The sequence below is a fragment of the Micromesistius poutassou genome (genome assembly GCF_964030765.1).
Source record: "Micromesistius poutassou genome assembly, chromosome: 16".
NCBI lineage: Eukaryota > Metazoa > Chordata > Actinopteri > Gadiformes > Gadidae > Micromesistius > Micromesistius poutassou.
The window spans coordinates 5,978,695-6,004,343 of NC_140286.1; the positions used below are offsets into that span (position 1 = coordinate 5,978,695).

The 25,649-nt window shown below is 45.9% G+C and overlaps 1 protein-coding gene across 1 annotated transcript; it reads right to left on the reverse strand.

The window, feature by feature from the left end:
* Positions 1–3,669: 3,669 nt before the first annotated feature.
* LOC311361282 (E3 ubiquitin-protein ligase HECW1-like) lies at positions 3,670–25,007 on the reverse strand (the record flags this gene model as incomplete). The annotated part of the gene is made up of 33 exons (XM_084481459.1): positions 24,894–25,007; positions 21,957–22,111; positions 21,006–21,183; positions 20,297–20,404; positions 19,974–20,068; positions 19,407–19,482; positions 18,894–19,063; positions 18,304–18,446; positions 17,680–17,780; positions 16,350–17,343; positions 15,554–15,705; positions 15,165–15,346; positions 14,810–14,922; positions 14,475–14,587; positions 13,875–13,964; positions 13,301–13,451; positions 12,446–12,594; positions 11,997–12,136; positions 11,442–11,627; positions 10,744–10,878; positions 10,242–10,338; positions 9,572–9,668; positions 9,253–9,336; positions 8,803–8,912; positions 8,273–8,387; positions 8,069–8,182; positions 7,760–7,912; positions 6,748–6,846; positions 6,115–6,244; positions 5,487–5,633; positions 4,880–4,994; positions 4,229–4,427; positions 3,670–3,781 (listed from the first exon to the last, which is right to left on the reverse strand). The coding sequence occupies exons 2-33, from the start codon at positions 22,071–22,073 to the stop codon at positions 3,670–3,672; spliced, it is 4,965 nt and encodes a 1,654-aa protein (XP_084337585.1). The 5' UTR covers positions 22,074–22,111; positions 24,894–25,007.
* Positions 25,008–25,649: the final 642 nt, after the last annotated feature.

Genomic DNA, 25,649 nt, shown 5'->3' on the forward strand with positions numbered 1-25,649 from the left:
CGTACCGAACACCATCTCCTGGTACTCAAATGAGTAACTCACTAAAAAAGTTATGTGCACCCCTTAATAACCGACTGTATAATGAGCGAGAAACAAGTTTGCTATCTTCACAATAAAAAAAATCTTTGGCCCAGTCCTGCTCAGTCGTAACTGACCAGTTTATGGGTTAATAAATGTGCCATTTTTACTATAAGAAAATGTTGTCTTTTCCCTTTATTTTCTTCTGGGAGTACACCAGAATGCTTAATTTACATGTTAAAATAGCAAAATTTGGCTGGGGGACCTCTACAAGCTGGCATCTAACAACCACCTGCTACGCTTACTTTGAATAACAAAAAAATCTAGAAAAGTGCTGGGGGAGTATTTGCATTATTTATTTATTACTATAGTACTGCTAGGGTCTCATATGGTAAGTAGGTCCACCTGATTACAGGTAGCCTCAACCCATTGGGGATCAGCATCCCGTCCATTCTACTGGGTGTTGATCACTGAAGCCCCCTCAAACCTGCCCACCCGCATGACAGTCCGAAGATGAGATGTGTGCTCACATGCTCCTTTTATGAGTATTGACATGTTAAAAGGTGGCATATAATTACATGACATTCAAGTGGTACAGGTTGCACAACACATTTTCATCACTTAAAACTGAGAGAGCAAGACACCTCAATGGACTGCGTGGTGATTTTCTTTCTCCATATAAACAAATTAAATGTCTAAGTTGAACAGAGGGAAATGTTCCCCAAAGGATTAAAGGTAACATATTATACCACCAGATGTGAGTGTGATTAGCCATTACAAGCCGGCCTCTTCTGACATCACAAGTGGGCGTGTCCACCTAGATGTGTGCTGGATAGATCAGTCCGCCAGCCTACCCAGTGGACTGTAGCAAACGTTGCTCATCTATCCGTCATACATCGAAGTGGACACGCCCACCTGTGATGTCAGAAGAGGCAGATTTTCAAAACGGCTTATAACGCCTAATAACACTCCCACCTGGTGGTATAATACGTCACATTTTATTAAAAAAAATTACAGCAAATATGCCTTTGAGCCAATAACAGTCAATGGCGGCGTTCTGTTCACTGATGTGCTGAAGCAGCCATAAAAGAACGAGACAAAACAAGATTCTACCAGCGAAACCCAACATGTCATCAGATGATCATTTAGGGTGGGTGGCTGGGGGTTGTTGGGGTTGTTTACAGATCGACGTAGAATTGTTGAACACTGAATTGAATTGTCGTACAAACTAAAGATACACCACGTTGTTGCATTATATTCCTCTCTTGGGGTTGTTATGAAAATTAAAACGGGGATGAAAGAAAACTATGCAAAAAATATATAGATCACCACTGAGGTTTGTTGTTTTATAGACACAGCAACCCCAGTTGGGATAGAGTTAACCCCATCAATGATTCTGTGGTCAGACTGTCTTGTGCATTGCCATTCATTCAAAGGTTAGATTAAATGCATTAATCAAATTTCACAGGGTTGCCAAAGACCAAAAAAAGACAAATAAAAGTTTTTTTGGCATTCAAATAGTTTGTCTCATCACACACAAATAGTAGCCCCTAACACTTTTTAAAGAGTGCTGTGCTGAAGGCTCTTCATGGTGTGTGTGTGTGTGTGTGTGTGTGTGTGTGTGTGTGTGTGTGTGTGTGTGTGTGTGTATGAAGCCAACATCCCCTCTGCTCCAAGTCTATGGACATGCCACACAGAATAAGAGAAGTAATTAAATATAATTAAATTAATTATATTTTAAGTTAGTCTTGGAAAAGATAGTGTTATTTTTAATATTTAATACATCAAATTGACAATTTATTATATTTGACAAAGCACATTTTGATTTTGTAGATGATATGACTTATAATATCACAACATTATCAGGATACTTTTTGCACTGAAACAAATTCAGAATGTTTGTAGAACGGGCCGTTTGTATTTGACACTATCTACAATATTAGATTGATTGATTTCCCTTAAATGTGTGTATGCGTGAGTTTGGTTGCATGCTATCTCTGACAAACAAACTGACAAACAAATTGGCAGACACATGAGAAAAATACTTCGGCTTTTGGAACCAATTACCTAACAATTTTGATGATTTTGCATGATGGTTTCTCTGAGACACTAAGAATTACAGCAACCAATTTGAAAGTGTCAACAAAAACATACAGTACACAAACATAAAAAAATAAAATAAATACAAATAAATCTTTTTCCATTCCGTATCCACTGCCCTACTTTCCTGGTCTGATTATTTTATTGTGCATATATTTTGTCAACATTTAATAGTTTGTACTGAGTCAAACGTTGACAGTAGAAAAGGCATCATATTTGATTATTGTATGTCATTGTGATGATACAAATAAATATAACTGATACTGAACTGTTAAAAGCCAAGTTTTGCATATACTGTGTTACCTGCGGAAGATGTGTACATGAATAAATAAATAAATACATAAATAAATAAAACATTTTTGTGTGAAATATTCAAGTCTCACAGAGCCAGATGCTCCATATCTTACAGCATATACATTGTTGTCAAACTACAAAGACAAACTGTGTCCACCGCACTACAGTTTAAATTTGCAGAGCTGAAAAATACAAAAACAATCTCATGGCTATTTCCCATTCGAGCAGCGTTACATAGAAATGGAATAGAAATGTTGGATATTCTTTAAGTAAAGCACGTCTAGCAGTCTTCAAAGCCCATTGCACACCTCTGACCACTTTTTTAAAAAGTGTTGATTTGACCAGTCATGACAGCGCATCCCAATTCAGATTTGTCCCATACCTGTTAAGATCCTAAGGATGGCATGATCTGTATTTTGCTAACATGTATGTGACGAACATGTCTATGTATGTAGCTAGCATTAAGGTCGGTGGAACTGATTTGATAACAAGGCATTCAGGACAATGGATTCCCTTTCAAATCCTTAACATGGGAAAAAAAGAAACCCAAGATCTGTAAAACTTCTCAAAACATGTGTCCACAAAAACAAGCTTTGTAGAACCATGACATCGCAATGCAATACTCGTTTTGTTCCTCTATGACGCCTTTTGAATGACCTCAAAGTTCCTGTGGGCCGATCTTTGGCCTATATGATGATGGCTATCTGGTATCTGCACGGGATGGCTTGATGACGCAATATCAAATGTTGCAGAAACATTTTGTTGCACACCCACTTCCATGACAACATACCCGACAACAAACCAGTGAAAAGGTACATGCAGTTGAAAAGAGAGGGACCCCCCAAGGGTCTTCTGGTCACAGCCCGCACAGACTTTATGTCGCCAAATGTTCCTCCCATGTAGTGTGTAGTTCATCCTTTCATCCCCCGTAAGAGAGAGAAAGAGAGAGCTATGGCTCAGGCCTTTTTTCGCTCCAAACAGGCAGATTGAGCTTGGTTTCAGGTGGTGGCATGGAGGTGAGCGCCCCCTAGGGGTGGTGTACGCTACTCCCCAGGGGTCACAGTGCTGCAGTCTGATTGAAGCGGTCTTCCCCCTGAAAGGCTGTGGTGTCTTGTTCCAGACGAGAGACACAGAAACAAAGAGAGCAAAGAGTGTGTGTGTGTGTGTGTGTGTGTGTGTGTGTGTGTGTGTGTGTGTGTGTGTGTGTGTGTGTGTGTGTGTGTGTGTGTGTGTGTGTGCGCGCCGCACACACACCCACTACTCGAGTCCAAACGTGCTGGTCTCCTCCACGGCGATGAGGAGCTTATCATACAACATGTTGCATGATGGGTAAGGTGGAAGATCCAGCCGGTTGAAACATGTGTGAGCCCTAGACAGACAACAAACACAGGAGGGATTTGACTCAATTATTCCTGTTTCATCAATACATATCATAGATATACAGTATATACTGACTAGATATCGCCTGGGCTGCGCTGTTCAGTGGAACGTATGTGTCAATGCCTCCCCCATCTTGCCACGGGGTAACCACCCTCCTGAATGAATGGACGTCCGATGGGGCAGAGGTCCTTTCCCAGTCAAAATCGGACGTTCATTCATTCAGGAGGGTGGTTACCCCGCGGCAAGATGGGGGAGGCATTTACGCATGCTTAGAAGCCGAATGCGATATCTAGTCAGTATACGTATATATCTATGAATACTTATGGAGATAGAAGACCGTATCGTACAGCCTGCAAACATACATGAGGACGAAAAATTGCGTTATGGAATAGGGCAGAACGATTACAAAGTGCCTGCCCTGCTCTCTGCTGCCTACCTTGGCAGGGAGGTGATCTTGCCCCACTTCTCGATGCAGAACCGCCGCAGGCCGTTGGAGCCGCGCAGGGCCGTAAAGCCCTCGTACGGCACGCTGGACGTCCCGGTGACAAACTGGAGCAGGCGCAGCCGCTGCTCGTTGTTGAAGCGCTCCACCACGCCCCAGAACCAGCGGATCACGATGTGGCCGTCGTGGTAGCCTGGAGGAGAGGGAACAGAGCAGCACACAGCACAGTGGTGTTGAACCACACCACAACACAGGTGCCGGAGGGACAAGAACATTAAGTCATGGTTTTGGAAGGGAAAGACGGTTAAATAGACAGGCAGCCGGATGTTCTCTCACTCTTCTACCAGCGTGATAGATGAATCAGTTTTTTGACTTTTGATTCATACTAAATCTGCGTGGCTTTGTGCTAATTTGAAGTGCATATTCCCTTTTAAAAGCACACCTATTTCAAGCTATTTTATAACTTGCAACGTGAACTACAATACAGTACATGTAAATTATGTTAATTCTTTTGGATTAAAGAAAAGGAAGGAAGGATTTGAAGAAAGGAAGAGCGGAAACGATTGCAGGCAGAGAAGGAGACATGGGTGCTGGCTAGAAGGGCCAATGGCCTGAATGGAGGGGCCGATGTTTTGATGACCTCACCTCCTCTGTACTCTGTGTTATTCCTCCAGTCGTGGAGGTCAATCTCCGCCGTGCCGGCAATGACCAGCTCCAGCTCTCGGGCATCGAACACCGACACCAGCCTGGAGTCGACCACCTAGAAAGCATTTTGTAGCGGGGCGTCAAACACATGGCAAGAGCCCCTGATTCTCGCAAGAAGCAGCAGATGTTTCTCACTGTTACGCCCAGAGTCCTGCATATACAAATAGACGTTCTGTGTGGTGGAAGAGCTAAATGGGTTTGTGTTGTTGATCCATTTGGCTTCCACAATATACCAGATGATGTTGGAGTTTAACAAAGGACTAGAGTCAAATCTTTATGTATATGTACATTAATGTAATACGTTACATTATATGCTATATCAGTTTAAAACAGGAACAATGTGTCCGAAAATAGTTGAAAGTAGTTGTTGTTGACATAAATAGCGGGCAACCTTCTTTGAGGCATAACTTTTGTTTCAAGTGAATAAAAATGCTGACATAAAAAAAAAAAAAGATTAAATAAAGTCTCAGAATTTCCCCACTCTGTCACACACGCGCACACACACACACACACACACACACACACACGCACACACACACACACACACCTCATAGAAGCCCCGGACCATGGCTTCGGTCTGCTGCACCACGCCTCGCTCCACCCTCCAGCGGACCATGCGCTCTATGTACTCCTTCTTGTTCTTCTCCGTCACGTTGATGTTGGCCCCGCCCGATTTCAACTCCCTCTCTGTCACCTAGGAGTGAAGACCGCAAGCAACCAGTTTGGAACCGGTGAACACACAAGACAAACAAATAACCTGTAAGCATTGGAACCACAAACAACACAAACACTTTCCCCGAAATGCCACTTTGGAAAAAGTTAGCCAGCATTAAGCGTCTGTGAACATTCTTCTCAGAGCTCGGGTTTATGAACATCTCATCCGTGATTGTATACTTTGGACCATGATGGCCTCTAGAGTCCTCTGACGTGGGCCATTCTGTCATTCCTAGCTCAGACTCATGCTGCTGGAATTACATGATTATATGTGATTATATAAGCGATTATAAATTATATATTTCTTTCTTTCAGTTGTCACTACTGTGATTATTTTATGTAGTGTTGGATTGTTTGAGTATGTTTCATTCACCCTTGCATTGAAGAACACAAAGAGATTTGTGTGGGGGGGAGGGGGGGGGGTAATGTGAGGCTTGCTCAGCACGGCAGTGAAGACTGACCTGCCCAAAGACCTCTTCGTTGACGGTGAAGGTGAGCTCCAGCACCTGTGTGATGTCGTTGTCCTTCATCCACTGCAGAGACTGATGGAACTCCTCGTCCAGATACTCCAGGTCGCTCAGGTCCGTAGCGCTGCGTGATGTACAACACGTAAAGAACATACAACACACACACACCAGTACACACACACACACACACACCAGCACACACGTCATATTACAGACTGAGTAAATGGTCATCGTTTACGCGACTTTGGATTTTTTTTTATAATGAAGTACATTTGACACATTTTGGACACTTAAAGTTGCTGTAGGTAAGATTGAAGAACTATACTTTTAGTGTAATAGTTAGAAATGCCATGGCCACCTGTCAGCTATAAGTGATTGAAATGAACTGTCACTGCACCTACCCATTTATCAGATGCAGACTTGACTGTCAATCACAGGTGCATGAATGCAAAACGTATAAATGGCAGAGAGACATAGGGAGGAAGGGAGCAGAGACTAGGGGACATTTATTCGGTTGTTAAGTTTCAACATTTTACTCTTTTCCGATCTCTCTCGTTACATCTCTCAAACCTTCCCTACAGCAGCTTTAACTAACGGTTATGAAGACATGTTTCAGAGTGTACGTACAGCCTGAGCAGGGCTTTATAAAAGGGTCTGGTGAAAAAGGCGTCCAGTAGGTATTGGTGAATTAGTGCCAGGCCCAGAACCCGACCGCTGAAACGAAACCTGGAGAGAAACAAGCAAATATATATGGCTGGATATGCATTTTCATTTTGACAGCAATAGGTTTAATTTTTGCACAAAAACTCAACTGCCAACCCAGCAGAAAAAACATTTACGCTTGATAAACGACTGATCACTCTTTTTATTGAACAATCTCTCAGGCTACACACCATTGACCAAATTGTTATTATAGATGGGCGGAACAGAAAGTGTACTTGTGTGTTGTTCTTCAGGTATTAAGCTGGCTGGACTCTCTTACCATTTCTATTGTACATATTTTATGTATTCAGAATTTCCTGAAAGGGTTATTCTTATCCCATCTCATCTTTTATACATTGGTATAAAACGATAAAATATATATATATATATAGTGACGATCCCTCCTCCCAGGCACTAGGTGTCCCTGTTTCTTTTGAGTTGTGTTTTACAGATGCTGAGTGGAGGGATTGTCAGCGGCATGAGGAACACCTGGGCCAGTGTGCTCTGCTTATAAAGACCTTCCTCATTCTGTGAAAGGGGCTGGTGGGGAACTGATTCCTGTTCACCGGCAGGCCTGATGGCAGCGCTTTCTTGTTTATTTTGATCTGCACATACACTATCACACATCCATACATGCATTCATGACTGATACTGATCTTTACACGTTTGTCTTCATTGAATTGTTAAATAAATACTGCTTGCTTGTAGCCAGCTCGTGCTTGTTCTCCCTACTTTGGCACAGCCTTGGAGCCGGGTTGTGACAATATGACTAAAATATAGGATAGGGTTAGGGTTTCAACATATACATATATATTTTCACATATATACATATATATATATATATATATATATATATATATATATATATATATATATATATATATATATACGTGTGTGTGCGTGCGTGTGTGTATGTGTGTGTGTGCACTCCCCTCACCACTCCAGCTGATTCTCCACAAAGGCCGACATGGGGCTGATCTGCACGGTGTAGGTGTCGTTGGCCGAGTACTCAAACAGACCGTAGTAGGGGTTGAACAGCTCCTGGGACAGCAGGAAGAAGAACTCCCTGGAGGGCCCGCTGTAGTCCAGCCTAATTGGTGGAGAGGACGACATATTTTAAGTCTAGGATTCAGATTCAGAGCACTATATTAATCCCGGAGGGGGGGAAATTGTTACTGTCCAAATTGCTCTGCTCAAGATAGAGAAATGAGAATACAAAAATAGAGAATTTTAATAAAATCCTCACCCTTCCTCTCCGATGAAGGTGATATAGAGTTTGTTTCTCTGGAGCTCCTTGCGGGAGTAGGCCATGACCTGGTTGAACGTCCCCTCCAACAGATTGTCCCGGCGAACCATCAGCCTAAGAAACAACATCAACAACAACAGTAGAATGAGTGTGTGCGTGCGTGCGTGCGTGCGTGTGTGCATTCACACGGTGTGGTGTTCTTACTTGATCTTCCCTGGGCCCTGTCCGTAACCCTTGGCCTCCAGCTTCCTGTAGAAGTTCCTCAGCTTGGCCTCAAAGTCCCGTCGGTAAGGGGCTGGTGCTCGGGCCCTCTGAGTGCCTGTGCGCACACACACACGCACAAACACCATACACATACATACAAACGCACACACACACACACACACACACACACACACACACACACACACACACACACACACACACACACACACACACACACACACAATCACAAATGCACAAAGACACACACAAGGACCCACGCACAGACCCACACACAGAACCACACACACATGCATTTGCATATTATTCCACCGGATGCCGTCAGTAAACATAAACCATCAGCTACCAAGTCTGCAGGTTGCGATCGATCAGATCATCAACGGTTGGCGCGCCCCGGGTTTAATGGCACTGAAGCAGCTTAGCTGGGCCAATCAGACGGCGTATGGCTGGCGGACGACGCCGGCTCCATCAAGGGTCAGTCTGTGACGCGTGCGACAGGGGGACACACCCACCTTTGCCAGGAGACTTGCGGGGCGAGGCCCCAGGAGAGCAGTGAGGGGAGAAGGAGAAGCCGTGTTGGAAGGACGACGGGACGAAAGACATGATGTCCTCCTCAAACAAACTGGGGAAATGAGAGAGAGAGAGAGAGAGAGAGAGAGAGAGAGAGAGAGAGAGAGAGAGAGAGAGAGAGAGAGAGAGAGAGAGAGAGAGAGAGAGAGAGAGAGAGAGAGAGAGAGAGAGAGAGAGAGAGAGAGAGAGAGAGACTATGGAACTGTTTGGGAAATCTCAATGAATCTATTTAGTATTGTTGAATCGAGAAAGTTAATGACATCTTTATGACATCTTTTGGACACAATCTTAGCAAGGGTCAAGACTAAAGCATCCTGTTGTGTCTGCCTGGAACATGGAGATGGATTGGGTGACGCGAGAGAGCAGGGACAGAATAGATCGGGTTTCAGTACCTCAGCAAAATGACCAGGTCTGCATCACAGCACAGCCTCTCAAGTCGCTGAGTTCCCTCTGTCCTGATATAGTGGATCTTCTCCCTGTACGCACACACACACACACACACACACACACACACACACACACACACACACACACACACACACACACACACACACACACACACACACACACACACACACACACACATACACACAAGGATAGTTGTGTCATTGTGTTCCGTTGCAATACTCGATACCATTGTGCATTGACCTCTGATGACACTGCTCATCATACTAATAATTAATATAGTATAAAGAGAGTGTCCGTGGTTACCTGAGGGAGGGGTTCCTGGTCAGACCTGGCTGGCGGTCCGTCAGAATGTCCAGGATACCGGGCTGACGCAGGAACGCCACTATCTTGTCGTTGTAGGCTATCGGGGGAAAGAAAGTACACCGTCAGCGGTCAAGATAAACAGACCTGGCTCATTAATACCAGTCCATCTGAAATAATGTGTTTGTGGTTAGCAATCGATTCATTAATTATTTTTTTCACGAACGGAGTAAACACGTCACGTCACGTAAACAACTTCACAAATATGTTCACAAAGAACCGTTCCAGAGAACAACCGCTCCAGACCCTTGAGGAACTCTGGGTGAGCCGTACCTTGAGGATCGTTCAGTGAGCAGAACGTTCAGTGAGCAGAACGTTCAGTGAGCAGAACGTTCAGTGAGCAGAACGTTCAGTGAGCAGAACGTTCGGCGAGCCGTACCTTGAGGATCGTTCAGTGAGCCGTACCTTGAGGATCGTTCAGTGAGCCGTACCTTGAGGATCGTTCAGTGAGCCGTACCTTGAGGATCGTTCAGTGAGCTGTACCTTGAGGATTGTTCAGTGAGCCGTACCTTGAGGATCGTTCAGTGAGCTGTACCTTGAGGATTGTTCAGTGAGCTGTACCTTGAGGATCGTTCAGTGAGCCGTACCTTGAGGATTGTTCAGTGAGCTGTACCTTGAGGAACGTTATCCTGCTGCTGCTGAGGACGCATGGCTGCCAAGCCCTTCCCCGAGCGTGACATCATCCCTCTGTTACGAGACACATCGGAGGCCTAGCACAGGGAACCACGTGCGTGATTAGGCAGTAACACTAACAAAAACACACACACACACACACACATACATACAAACACAAGCGTGCACACACAGAGACAGCTGTACGTGATTAATAATGTTGCTTGTTATGATAGTCTTCTACTTTAACTTTAATATTAATATAATCTAACCCACTGGAATTTTTGATAAAAAATTTCAATAAAAATTGCTAATTCAATAACTCACTTCATATCAACATCGGTTGGATGGATCAACCCTAGATGTTAATCTAATGCCAAAACGACACTTCAATCAAAGCCAAAGCCATCTTAAAAGAGTCCCTTCCTAAAGGCCCGGGTGAGTGCTTATGGTGTCGGCATGACGTTGTCATGGTGACACCATGAAGAGCAGAGCAGCCGTACCTCTCCAGCGCTGTAGCTGCGGAGCCTCTGCAGGTGGCGCCGGTGCGTGAGGTGGTTGGGCAGCCGGCCGTTCTGCAGGGGGATCCGGGGGTCGATGAAGGTGGTGGCGCGGCTGTTGTGGTCCACGAAGAAGTTCTGGGGGGACGCGCGCGCACAGAGGCAGACAGGGCTTTATTTATTTATTGTTTGTGTATTTAATCTGGCCTTTATGTTGTAATGCGAGCGATTGGACATTCAGTGGGTCACGTTTGAACCTCATGTTGACGCAAACACACACATATAGGCACATATAAGCATGCACAAACAACATGCTAGAAAAAAAAATGCTTTCTAGGAGCAGTGATTCCTAACTGGGGAAAAAATATAAAGTATGCAACCACTAGCAGTGGTTCCATGCCTTGAAAAACGACACCTCTATGGAGTCAAACACACTCCAACACTCCAGATTAAATTCCTAATATGATTACTTGGGCGCCCCGGTGGCTCACCGGGTAGAGTGCATACCATATAGGCTCAGTCCTGATCGCAGTGACCCGGGTTCGATTCCTGCCCGTGGTCCTTTGCTGCACGTCCTCCCCTCTATCTCCTATACCTTCCTCTCTATCTCACTCTTTAAGAAAAGCTTAAAAAAAAAGAAGACTACTCCTGTCGCCAAACAAACTCACAGTTTGGAGGGTCGGGGACTGGGCGGTGCTCACCTTTCCCTGGGGGTCCGTCTTCATCTCCCAGCCCCCCGGCAGGTCCAGCTGCTGGCTGGAGAAGCGGTTGACGAAGGTGACCAGGTCGCGGTTGTGCTGGTAGCGCTCAAAGTTGCGGGCGTCCCGTCGTATCTTCAGGATCATGTGCTTGAGGCACGTGCTGTTGGTGAAGAGGCGGTACGCGCCCTGTGGGGGGAGAGAGTGGAGGGGAGGGTGAAAATGTACCCAGCTAGAGAGGCCACTGGTGTATGCATGCATTAAATAGGTAATTCTCTACACCAATTTTTGCATTTGCATCCGTCCTAGATACAATATCTCATAAAGGAATTGCCACGACCAGGTTCAATTGTGTGTGTGTGTCTGTCTGTATGCATGGGTATGTATGTTTGCGTGTATGTATGTATATTTGGGTGTGTGCATGCATATGCATATGTATGTATGTATGTATGTGTATATGTATGTGTGTGTGTGTGTGTGTGTGTGTGTGTGTGTGTGTGTGTGTGTGTGTGTGTGTGTGTGTGTGTGTGTGTGTGTGTGCGTGTGCGTGAGACTCACATAGTTGGCGTGCAGCACGGTGAAGAACTCGGGGTGAGTGATGAACTTGACGGCCGGGCTCTGGAGGAGAGCAGCCAGCTTCTGACTGTTGGCCGGGGTGGGGGAGGTGGAGGAGGAGGGGGAGGTGTCTACAGGAGGTTCTGCACACACACACACACACACACACGACGATACAAGTTCATGTTGATGTTGACTTCATATAAAGTCGTAATTTGCATGCATGTTCAATACATTTGAATGCATTCATCAAAGACTGTGGTACAATTGTTTTACGTTGTTATTTTATAATCTCACAATGTGAATACAAACACAACACACCAAAATAGTACAATAATGACAATACATACAATAGCAAAATAACATTACCAAGACTGTGACTGTGGTTACACTAAGGCCAATAGCTACTGACTATAGAACATCCTTTAGTTGGTCTTTCTGCTGCAGCCTACCATTGTTGTCGGCCACGGGTGCAGTGTCCGTCTCAGAGCTGTTGCTGAACACTGTCCCCTCGCTCCGCCAGGTGCTGTCTCCGTTCTCCTCTCCTCCCTCCTCCTCCCTGCCTCCTTCTGTTGCCATGGTGCGCTGGATGCTCTGGTACCTGAGGGAACGCACACACCCACACACAAACACGCACCCACACACAAACACGCACCCACAGATACATTTTGTCCTTGTTTAAACATTGAAATACATTTTGCAATACAGTCCATCTCATAGGACTGCAATGGAGCGAGCACCTGCACCATGTAAAAAAAACCTTGAGGAGAAGAGATATATATACACACACACACACACACACACCCCTATTATATAGCACAACTCTGTGCTGGGTCCACTGACCTCTGTACACTAGCACACAGTTCACTAGGCTAGCATGCTATTAGTCAATGTGCTAATATTCCAACTACTAGCAAACGTGCTAATGTACAGTACATGCTGCAGCATGATGTCAGTACTCTGGCCCTTTGCATTGAAAAGACGCATTCCTTGGTTGAAATTCTGTTGAATTGGCAAAACACCTGACATTTAATGATAAGACAAATAGGAAGAGTAGCTTATAAAGACTAAATTACTAAATTTCTTAGATATTAGAGGCCTTAAAAGATATAAGCTACGTTAAATGTCCCATAGTATACTGCCAGGTGTAATTAGCCATGCCGATTTTCAAAACGGCTTGTAACGGTTAATCACAATCACACACCTGGTGCTATAACATCGGACCTTTAAACCCTTCCCCCCCCCCACACACACACGCAGCGCTAGCTTCCCCCTTGTGTCAGTATAGCCAGCGGTGGCAGCGGTACCTCCGGTTGAGCTGCTCCATCTGGTGGGCCGAGCCCGACCGGCGCATGCCGTTGGGGGTGGCGGCGGTCGTGGGTCTCTGCCAGGTGGTGGTCCTGTTGATGTGGTCCACGTAGAACACACGCCCGTGGCTGTCCACACGCGCCTCCCAGTCTACCATGGCGCGTGCACACGCGCGCACACACACACACACACACACACACACACACACACACACACACACACACACACACACACACACACACACACACACACACACACACACACACACACACACACACACGTTGGGAGTTTTAAGGTAGGCATTGAGGAAGAATCAACACAAAGTTCAATAAAAGTTGCTTTACTCAATTTTGTGTGTCGGTTCACTCACTAGTCTACGGTCACGTCATAATCATTATTTGCATAGGCATTAAATAAACAAATTATAATTTGTTTACATTTTTCGTTTGGAAAATTGTAATATTTAGGATCAGCAACCATACACACACATATTTATTTATATAAAATTATGGCGGTATGACATCTGTGGAAAAATGTGGGTTTGCATAGATGCCCGGTGGTGTTGAGTCTTACTGGGAGGTAGTGGTTCGTCGATGGTTGGGTAGTGGTCAGACTTTAGTGCAGGCATCTGGCAGGCTTGGCTGGACGGCCTGAAACAGTCCTCTGCAAAACAGAGACAACAAGTTCATTCATGACACATGAATGACACTTTCCTAAAGTGCCCTCATTCCTTTGTGAATCTGATCCCTAAATCAGTAAGGGTGTGTGTCTAAGGGTGTTCACCTTTCACCATGCAAGAAATGTACTACAATTCTTTAGAAAACAATCCAATCACAAAATATCTACTTTATATTGACCTGCACTGTGCCACCTTTTGACTGACTCTTGATCAGCCACCACTTTAGTTGAAAATCTGATATTCTTCCATTCCATGTAGCCTTTTTCTTCACACACACACACTTTTTTTAATGGACAGACCATTATGTCCTCCTGTTATAGCACCCTGCGTTCTCCTAACCAGCCATGGAAGGTGGGATCTCTCATTCAAAGGTCCTTCTCAAGGTTCCTTCCTCAATCATTTCTCTATACTGTGGGCCTGTGAAGCCTTCTGAAGGGTAACTGTCCTCAACGGCTATACAAGTCAAACGTACTTGACCGGAGGTATGAGCTCACCTTCTGATCCGCAGCACAGTGAAGAGGATCCTTCCCCAGGAGCCTTCCCCTTGGCCCCGCTGGCCTCTTCCTCGTCCTCATCCTCCTGTGACGAGAAGGCCGTGCCCCCTGACCTGTACAGCATCAACATCCAGGGGATACAGACGGATCACTGCAGGCACTCACGAGAAGCCCGCCGGCGAGGAGCAAGGCACTGGAGGGCAATGTACACTGAGCCTCCCAATGACTTGACAAAAAGTGTTGTTCAATTCATTCCAATAAAGATTATTTCAGAATATGCACTAAATCAGTGCCTGTCTGTCTGTGTGTTTGAGTGTCTGTGTGTGGACCCAGACCTGTGCTGGCCCAGCCGAGCAGGTCTCCCTCTCTGTGTGAAGCAGGAGTTGCTGCAGCACGGCTCATACTCCTCCTCCTCCACCTCGTAGTCCATCCCGTTCACAGCCTGACCCTGGGACCAAAAACACTTTTTAATTACCCAGTCCTTAAAAGGTGCAGTAAGTAAGATTTGAGAGTTGTAAAGAGAGAGAGAGCAGAAAAGAGGGGAAGAGAGCAAGATTTTGAAACAAAGCAACCAAAGAAACAGCCTCCACCCTCTCTGCTCCTGCCCTCCCTGCGTTTCTCCTCCGTCGAAAATTGTGCAAAATGGATTATCTGCGGTCCTAAATCGAAATAGTGTCTGTGTGTCCTCACCTCAGGGTGCCTCCCCTCTGCGTCCAGCCGCAGGGCCAGGTCAGACAGGCGGTCCACAGACAGGGAGCGGGGCAGGGTGCGTCTGGGCCCCGGGGTCAGGGGCTCCGCCGCTGCCGTCTCCTCCGCTTCGGGGCCTTCGTGGGGACCCCCGGCTGAGCTACACTCGCCCTCCTCTCTCCCCTCTATCAGGAAGACAAAACTGATGAATCGATTCAAGTTCTCTCTCTATCTCTCTCTCTCCTTCTCTCTCTCTCTCCCGCTCTCTCCCTCTCCCTCCCTCTCTCTCCCCCCCCCCCCCCCACACACACACACACACAGACACACACAAACACAGGGAAAATGCACGTAGTAAAGCTCAATAATGGAATATAAAAACATAAGCATCTCACCCAAGGGCCTGTTGTTGGAAGCCATCCCTGGTTCTTCATCAAGGTCCTCCAGATCCGGGGACTCGCCTGACGGGCCGTCCCCATTGAGCAGCTCTTCTGGCTGGCCACAGGGCAGTGTGTGGAGCAGTTGATGGATGCGTATGTAATGCGACCTGTGTTGATAACAGGCTCAGAGTAAGACTCCCAAGAAAAAGGAGCACTTTATTCTACTCAGCCATTACACTCTAATAAGATGGGAACACGAGACTGCTTTACCGTGTCTAGGGCCTTTAAGACCAGGAAAAGGGTTTATTCACATTTAGGCAAATCCACGACAACAAAAAGATATGAATCAAAATGTATCAATGATGTATACATTACAGTTTATAATGTATAATGATCTTCACTATAATCATTTTATTGACAGTTCTAGAAGTTTGTATGCTGTTGAATCTCCAGCTGTTGGAACAATATAAAAGGTGAACCAAAGTTCCATCGTATGTAATATAAGAGGCCAGTTTTCCGCCAAGGGCTTTAAAAATAAACCAATACCAATGCTTAATACATCTCTCAGCATGAGAAGACCAACCGACCTTATCATATAGGATACAGCGATAAGTATCGTATCTATCACCAGTAAAGAACCTAAGGGTGAAACCGTCAACAGAATCTGGGGGCTTGAGTATAGATGCAGATATAACTCCGAATAATCCAACACTGATTGAAAACTGCTTCACCGATCTGTTTCCTACAGATCACAGGGAAGCTAAACAATGACTCCACCCACCAATCGGGAGGCGTCAGGAGTCCCTCTTACCTGGGCGTTTCAGGCTCTGAGCAGGAGGCGATCACCGTTTCCAGTTTGGACACGGGCAGGGAGCAGGGCCTGCTCCTTCTCCTCGGCATGGTCCTGATGGTCACAGGGCAGCCGTTTTCTCCTTGCTCACCCATCCCTTCATCCTCCTCCTCCTCCTCTCCCTGCCCCCCTGGCTCCTGTTCTCCCATGGTCCTCTTCTTCTCCTGCTGTGGATCCCGCTCCTCCTTCCTCAATGGAACCCTGTCCCCCCTGTCTCTGCTCTGTCCCTCGGGGGACTCCCCGTCCCCCATCCCCCCGTTCTCCTCCAACTCCTCCTCCTCTCCTGCGTCTCCTGCCGCCCCGGGCCCGGCTCCTGCCCCTCTAGCCTCCCCGTCCTCCGCTCCTCCCTCGTACCTCACGTCATCCCTCGCCTTCAGCTCTTGGCCGCCGCCGTCGCCTCGCATCCCCGCGAGGACGCTCGTGGCCTGGGGCGTGGAGGGCGTGTGCAGACTTCTCTCCTCGCTCGCCTCCTGCACCGTCGCCAACGGCAACTCCGTGGCGCCTGCTCCGTCCGTTTTGGCCGACGCAACGCCCTTAGTGTCCCGATTCAGGCCGGCCTGAAAATGATCCGGACCGGACGACTCCTTCTCCTCCTCCTCCTCCTCCTCCTCCTTCTCCGTAGACGCCGTTGTCTGGGCAACAGCAAACACAACCGTCCCGCCGCGCTCCGGTTCTCCCGCCGGCGCCCTGGTGTCGCAGCACGCCGCCGCCGCCTGCTGCTCCACGCTGCATACGGCATCAGACGAAAGCCCGTGGCGGCTGTTTCTGGAGGGTCTCCGGTGTCTCGACCTTTGAGGGGGCTCACCGTCGCCCGGGGCGTGGTTGCTCTGGGCGACGCGGAGGGGACTGCGCGTGTCATCGGACGAGGTGTTGGCCGTCCGTGAGGAATGGCTGGACCGCCGCGAGGTGGGGGGCTGGCGGGCCGGGGAACACTCGGCGCTGAGGGACTCGTCGTCTGGAAACAAAGAATGTGGACGACTGCTTTTTAGCGTTTGTTTGCGTGATAAAGTCGTACTGCGTTCAAGACAACTCGGAACTCGGAAGTTTCAGCTCTGAGATTCCGATCTTCAGACATCATTGTGTTCAGGCAGTTTTTTTTTCCCCGAGAAGCAAGTTGTCTTGAACGCAGTGTCCTTGTCAGGTCCATCAGAATATCACCATTGTTTTCTTTTCATTGACTCATTTTTTGCACAGTGAATCCATGAAACCCACTTCAACGTTTTGGTGGAGGTCATAGGCATTCTCATGTGTTCATGAGTAGGCCATCCGTATCATTTTGAGCTGTACAGACCTGGGTGTATGGAGGACGTGATCTCGAAGCGGAACTGTAGTTGACCGGTGACGTGCTCATTGGGTAGTCGGCGTCCCAGAGAGTAGTGCACCATCCTATCACTGAAGAGCAACGGGAAGGACATTTCAAATGAACAGCTCATTTGCATTGACGTGGTGACATACATAGAGTATTGACATGGATGGAATCCGAAAACCAGGCCATTGCATACATAAATTGTTAATTTCTGTATTGGTAAATTGATGTAAATTGAATTGGTTCCCTTCTTTCAGCATTGGTTCTTAAGAGCTGCAGCTGTTTGTTTAATTGTGCATTTGAAATGTAAATGAGCATTTAAATCTGCCTGTTTGCTGGCTGGCTCCACAAAAACCCATTTCACACGACAAGTGAGAACACTTAGTCCCTCTGTGGTGTTGAAAAGGAAGGAAATTATTAACTACATCCACTCAGACGTGCATAAATTCTACCAATCTCTAGCAAGTACTGTACTTCCTGAGGAATGTTTTCATTCCTGTGCCCTCTGACACCACCCAATACTGCCCTACACTTGACACGGTAAAGGGACAGACTGTCGTATTGGTTCCAAATAGTTCAAAGATGAAACGGTAAACAATCTCCTCCTACCCGATTGCGTGTTTCTCCAACAGCCTCTGGACAGGCATTGAAAGCTTGCCGAGGAAACGCTTGAAGATGGGTCTGCTTTTAGCAAACTTATCCTTTACTTCTATTTCCAGCACGTCGGTAGGCAGCGAGACGAAGCTAAAGCGCTGTGGAGACAAACGGAACGGGAAGGAGGGGGTTGATGGATGAGCACAGAGGAGGAGGAGGAAATGCGAAACAGTCAATATCGTGTTGTAACTATTGTTGCTGTATACCATGCGCTATAGAATGTTCTATACCATGTTTAATACCATGTTCCAGACCATGTTCCAGACCATGTTCTATACCATGTTCTATACCATGTTCAATACTAATGCTGTTTTATCTTGGCCAGGACACTTTTATAGGAAATGTATTTTAATCTCAAAGGCTCTCCAAGTAAAATAAAGTAAAAAAAATGGAGTAAACGTCAATCTAGCTTTAAACACCAATCAATCCATTCAAATTCACTTTTAAGGGCCTTTAGTACACAATTGATTACGTAACTGGCCACTCGATATATGCAGGCTTGTTTGTGTGTGTGTGTGTGCGTGCATGCGTGCATGCGTGTGTACCTCTCTGTTCCAGTGGGGGTTGATGGTGCTGTAGACGATGCCCGAGCGCTTGTCCTGGCCGTGGTGGGGCAGGGAGGGGAAGATGCTGTTCTTCCCCGGCTGGATGGAGATCTTCAGGTAGGGGTCCGGGCTGAAGAACATCCCTTTCTTCAAGCCCACTGCGTTGAAGTCTTCACAAGATCACAAAAGGAGGCTCAGGTTGCAAAACTCTTTGAAGCTTGATAGTGGCAGTGTCTGAAAAAATCTGTATCCAAATCAAAAGACCCAGAATGTGCTGTGTAATCTATAAGAGACCAGGGCCTGTCTGGTGCACACAAATGATTGTCGTGTTTGCAAGAGAAACCTGGCCATGCCTATCCCTGTCTCTTTGGCTGAGAAGCAAGCTGTTCAAGTATTTGAGCAGAAGTGTGTGTGTGTGTGTGTGTGTGTGTGTGTGTGTGTGTGTGTGTGTGTGTGTGTGTGTGTGTGTGTGTGTGTGTGTGTGTGTGTGTGTGTGTGTGTGTGTGTACCAACCAGACAAACAGAAGCTGATGAGTCTCCTGGAACCCTGTGTTGGAGGCACCTCTTCAGTAGAAGACTGCTTTAGCACCTAGGGGAGGAATGCGATAAGTATACATTCAAAGCCTATGAAAGGGGACCCGTCACACACGGCTATATTCTAATATAAGAGAGCTCTGCTTTTTACGCCTGTTTGAAAAATACTCGGTCTGCATTAACTAGGTTTCAGAGAACATTATCGTGAAAATTTACGTCATTGGTCTGGTTTGGACCAATGGAGAACGCTAATTTCGACGCCTTGACGTCAATGGCTTAAACTTCTCTGCAATGTTTTCGGGGGAACAGAGTTAAATCACAAAACGTGTAGGAAACATGACTGTCTTATATTAGAAAATAGCCGAGCGTGACGGTGCCCCTTTAATCTCCGTCACTAGCCAAGTGACGATGCCCCTTTAGTCTCCGTCACTAGCTGAGTGAGGGTCACCTGAGTGAGGGCCACCTGAGTGAGGGCCACCTGAGTGAGGGCCACCTGAGTGAGGGTCACCTGAGTGAGGGTCACCTGAGTGAGGGCCACCTGCTTACCGGCGCTGTGGGGTTCTTCACCGTGACGGTGGGGGTGGTGGCCCGCAGCGCGCCGCTCAGACCGTGGAAGTACTTGAAGCAAACCTTTGTCTCGGCTGGAGGGAAGGGTTTCAAATCATTATTAAACAACTTGTTATAGTGCGAGAGACAGCACATTGGCAGCACTAGCAGCACAATCACAGCTATACGCATCCATGTTCAACTAAATGCAGAATGTGAGAAGGAACGGATCATTTTCACAAGAACAAATATTGAGGATATATTGTTGACATACCTACAATTTGCCTCAATGTACAAGCAGCTGAAAACGTACTTATACTTACTTTCTACAAAGTAGCTGTTGGCCTCTATCTTCCACACAATCTGGCCTTTATGGGATCCGTTCACACCGCGGCTCTTGTAATCCAGAAAGTTTTCGGACAAAACCTCGTCTGCCAATGAGAAAGAATGCCAACAGCGTTGTCAGCACACTGTGTTTTCCATAGGGAGGAGGTTTTATAAGCGCAAATCCATGGAATAGTATACAATATCAATAGAACATCTGCTTAAAAAACAAAACCCAGGTGGAGGACTGCAGCCGAGGTTCACGTGGCACTAGAGGTGTTTTTAATTTATGACAACAATCACAACGATGCATTATGATTTCCACATTGCTTCTCATGCTACTTAATTTACGGTGAAAGGTAATACAGAGTGTTCTGCCAGGACTAGCATTTCTGTAGGATGCATATAGAAGTAAAAAGCTTTTCACACAACCTTGTGATTATAACTTTAAAGGGGTACGTCACACTCTGCAGTTTTCTAATAATAGAGAGAAGTGCTTCTGACGTGTGTTGTGAAAAAAATCCTGTCTGCAACATAAACTCAGATTCAGTGAAAGCATCTTGATGACGTTGAAAGACCAACTTTTCCGAAATGTATTTTGCAAAAAAAAAAGAGTTGATCCTGCAGACCGCGTGTATGAAGTGAAATTATCCTATAACCCTAAATAGCCAGGCACAGCAGTCCCCTTTATGGGTATAAAATACTCACCAATCAGATACATGCCAATCCAGTCTCCAGCATCCACTTCCTCCTTGATGTCCCAGATGACGTTTATGTCCTGGGGTTGGCCAATGGTGTAATAGGAGGAGCTAGTGGTGAGGGTTGAGCGACAGTAGGAGGTCACCAGATCCGTGTCGCTGGTGGAGCGTGGTGCAGCGCCCATTTCCTTTAGAGAGATCCATGCATATGTTCATTGTAACAAACAGATCATACACATGTGTCATATGCAAATAGAGGCTCACAACCGTCTCAGAGGGTTTATACGTAGGAGCAATTTACGAATGATCCCCACTTGATGTGCGCACACACATATGGGTTTGTACCACATCCATGGTTTGCACAATCCGTGTGTGTGCGTGTGCGTGTGTGTGTGCGTTGCTGTGTGTCTCTCTCTCTCTCTCTGTGTTTCCCTGTGTGTGTGTGTCTCTCTGTGTTTCCTTTGTGCATCTGTGTGTGTGTTTCTCTGTGTGTGTCTCTTTGTGCGTGTCTCTCTGTCCGTCTATACCTCTGTGTGTGTCTCTCTGTGCGTCTCTCTGTGCGTCTCTGTCTCTCTCTGTGTCTCGTCCACATGACCTACCTGCTGTAGACAGTTGTAAGTTATGTGTGTGCGTGTGTGTGTGACCTACCTGCTGTAGACAGTTGTAGTTCTGTGTGTGCGTGTGTGTGTGACCTACCTGCTGTAGACAGTTGTAGTTTTATGTGTGTTCGTCTCTCTGTGCGTGTGTGTGTGTGTGTGTGTGTGTGTGTGTCTCTCTCTGTGTTCTGTTCTAGTTCTCTGTGTGTATGTGTGTGTGTGTGTGTGTGTGTCTCTCTCTGTGTTCTGTTCTAGTTCTGTGTGTGTGTGTGTGTGTGTGTGTGTGTGTGTGTGTGTGTGTGTGTGTGTGTGTGTGTGTGTGTGTGTGTGTGTGTGTGTGTGTGTGTGTGTGTGTGTTGACCCACCTGCTGTAGACTGTGGCGGAGCTCCATGTGGTGCAGCTGCTCTGGGTTGAGGCTGTGTCGGACCGGGTCTTTCTTCCCGCGCCGCCGGCTGCGGGACGGCCGAGAGGAGGACGCCATGGCAACTGCCGACACACCCTGCGCTCAGAGGAGGACTTCTGCAGGGACGACAGCATGGAGAGGGCACCACTGTGAGCACCACAGCCAGAACATGATAACGCCTGCTGGGGAGTTTTTAAAGTATAATAAAATATGATCATAATAGAAAAAGCCTACTCATGATTAAAATGTATATAATATAATAATACAGCAAGCATAACATCCTGTACACAAGATGAATATCAAGTGTTATCACACACACACAACAATAACAAAAAACGGCAAATAAATACACTTCAAAAAACAACCTCAAAAGGTTGTGCCTAAAATATATATGCAGTGTATGCAGTGCACAATATACCGGGCCGCATGCTAAACAGGTGGTGGGTTTCATCGTCGCCCATAAATCGCGAGGCACGGTCTACAACAAGCTGGTGTTATAGCGTGCGGGCGTGCTACAGCACATGCAAGAAAGAGAGGGGGCTCTTACAGGGAGGTCTGTAAATGAAGCAGAAGGGGAGAGGAGGGTACATCTAAAAGGAAGAAGAAGAAGAAGAAGAAGAAGAAAAATAAATAAATAACATGAAAAGACGGTCCAGGGAGGCAAGAGGGTTTTAAAAGATGCAGCAGGGATGGCTGAGTCACGGCGCCAGCACAGCAGGGCCAGGCGAGGTGTGACAGGGGACAGCGGCCAACGCAGGCAGATGAGCGGTGCGAAGCGGACAGTTTCCAGTGTAGTGAAAGCGCTATGTTTAATGAAAGCTACTGGTTTACTACCCCGGTGTGCTACTTTGAAGAGGGAAAGGCAGGAAGTGAGGAGGAGGGGAGGTTGAGGAGGTTATTGAGCACCGAACGTAATGAATTGTTAATAACGATTTGTTAATACGATTTATGATCATACATTCTGACATCATTTAGCACCTCAAGAAGCATGCAATTTCAACCATCCATTGTTGTTGTTTTCTCACCATATATTACTTTTTTAATCATTTAGAAGATGATGCATTTCATTAACAAGAAGGTAGTAGTTAGGGTGTCTTGCTCAAGGATGCCATCACATAGACTGTGGACCTTGGGGATTGAACGCAGCACCTATTGGCTTGGAGTCAGACACCCTGAGAACTACTCTAACCTCTCCATACATAAAAGGTCCGTTCCATTGAAGTGTATGAAATAAATGGAAGAGCAGGCCTGTACCAGCAGCAATGGCTGTCTGTCATAGGCCACATTCTAGGCTGATTTATTAAGCATGTTTACATTGTCTATGTTCTACCGAAACACCATAACCATTATCTTGCTTCCTATAAGTAGTCAACAGACCCTGGAGTGACAAGAATAAGAACAGGACAAGAAGAACCAAAACAAAATAAATCGACAATTGGACAAAGAATTTGACAGAGCAATACCCAAAACATGTCAACGGAAACAGATATCCCTCTATCGGAAATTCCTCACTCTCTCACCCCTCTTGCCGAAACACCCATGTGACTGAAACGGATATCGCTCAAATGACCCACCCGGTCATTTGCAAATACACACAAATACTAGACCCCAGTTCCAGGCGTTTAGTTGTGAGATGTGAACGGGTTTGGCGGCCACATGCAGGGGAGCCACGTCTGGCCACAGGCTCCTAGCTCCACAGAGTGCCAGCTGAGCTCCAGTCTGCCTGCTGAGTTCACACTATATAATTCATCTCTCAGCACCTCGGACCTCGTTAAACTGACTCCCGACCAGTTTGAGTGATGCCTCGGACTGGCTTTATATATATTTATATTTATGTGTGTGTGTGTGTGTGTGTGCACGTGTGTGTTATAGACACACAATTGTTGCGGTGTTTTGACCATTTGAGCAATATACATTTGGGAATGGCCAAGGAGGTCTATTGCCTCACTAAAAGACGTATTGGTCGATACACACTTAGGGTATTAGCATTATTAACACCATGAGAGCAAAATGATTAATGAGTTCATTCACTCATACTTGTGCTGGGACTGATGCTTGGAGGTAGTCCACAATTTACAGAGTCTCTTGTTGGTTCGTATTCATATCAATGTCACCATAAGACATTCCTACAAGAGGACTTCACAGAACCCTGTTCAAGTCTCCCCGAATAAATAAACCCAATGAAAGAAAATGACAGCCATGGGCCAAAAATATAAGGTAAAATAAACCTATTGTTACGCAAGCCAATTTGCTAGATAGAGATGCAATATGAATCCTTGGTAAAAACACATTATCTCATGATAGAGTAACTTATTTGTTGCATTGAATTTGAAGAAGAAAATATAAAATATGAATGTGATATGAAAGTGTAAAAATGTGCTAATTGTAAATTATTGTTTCGTGCCATATGCTAGTAAAGAACAACATTGTATTGAGCAAAACACATAACACTAAATGAAGCTTCTAGCATGTTTGGACAACATATGCAAAGCTTTAGAGGACTTGAGCATTTAACTGCAATTAATATGATCAGTTACTAGAGAATGTCTATGCGTTTTTCCTATTTTGCAAGCTATACAGTGTAGACTACATGTCAGACTGTGGGGATACAGTGCATGATCCGGTCATGGCAGAAGGACACACAGGCCAGGCGTCCATACGGGCAGCAGAAGGAGCGAGCATCCTCGACCCAGGCAGCAGGCTTGGTGGTACCCAAGGAAACAGGATATGCACCGTGTCTGTACGTGTCAGCGTTTTACACACACACTTGAGATCAACAGCGAGTTTAGAGATGGCGGTGGGAATGACACACTATTGGACATGTAAGATAAACGAATCGTCAATTCTAGGCCCTAGGCGTACATGTGCCGATGTTGACATTTGCAATAGCCTTCTTACCTGGGTCAGAAATGACAACTGATGGATTGTGAGCTCCACAGCTATATCATCCACAGCACATGTTTACTCTCTCCGTGGGGCGGCGACGGGTCGACGGAAAGTCGTCTGTATATCTCAACGTTCATTTAGCCTATAAGGCAGTCTGTGGCATCGGGGGACCTGGATCATTCGTGGCCTATGCTATGGTCAATAGGCGACCAAAATTCATCTCAGCATCTTTAACCTGACAAAGCAAGGAAAAATAAAGAGGCGAGTTCCGGTCGAGCATTTCAAAATAAAGCAATCTGCCTCGTCAATCTTTCTAACCTTAGTAACATTAAATTACATTGTCTTGTGAATAAATATTTGTTATTTATCATTCGAACGAAAACTAGCCTAGCGTAATATTTTACAATATCTATTTACCATTATCTATATAGCGTATTGTAGCCTGGCTTTGTCCTTCTGTAATATAAATAACGTTAATACTCAAATAAAGGGTCCACATAAGAGATCATCATTTTTGGGAGGATAGTATAATATTTTGTTAAGATGTTGACGTTCGCTTAACTTGAGCTAAGTTAGTACCAACTCAATTTCGTAACCCTGAACTAAAGTTTTGGAGTTTGGATCCTTTTATTTTGAAGGTTACATTTTGGAAATGACTGCTTTGTTCAAAGCCTTTCTGTTTTACTTTACACGGGACACAGAGGGCTATTCCCCGCAGCATCACCATCTTCCTCGAATCAGGGATCGTTTTCCCTTCAAATATCAAGT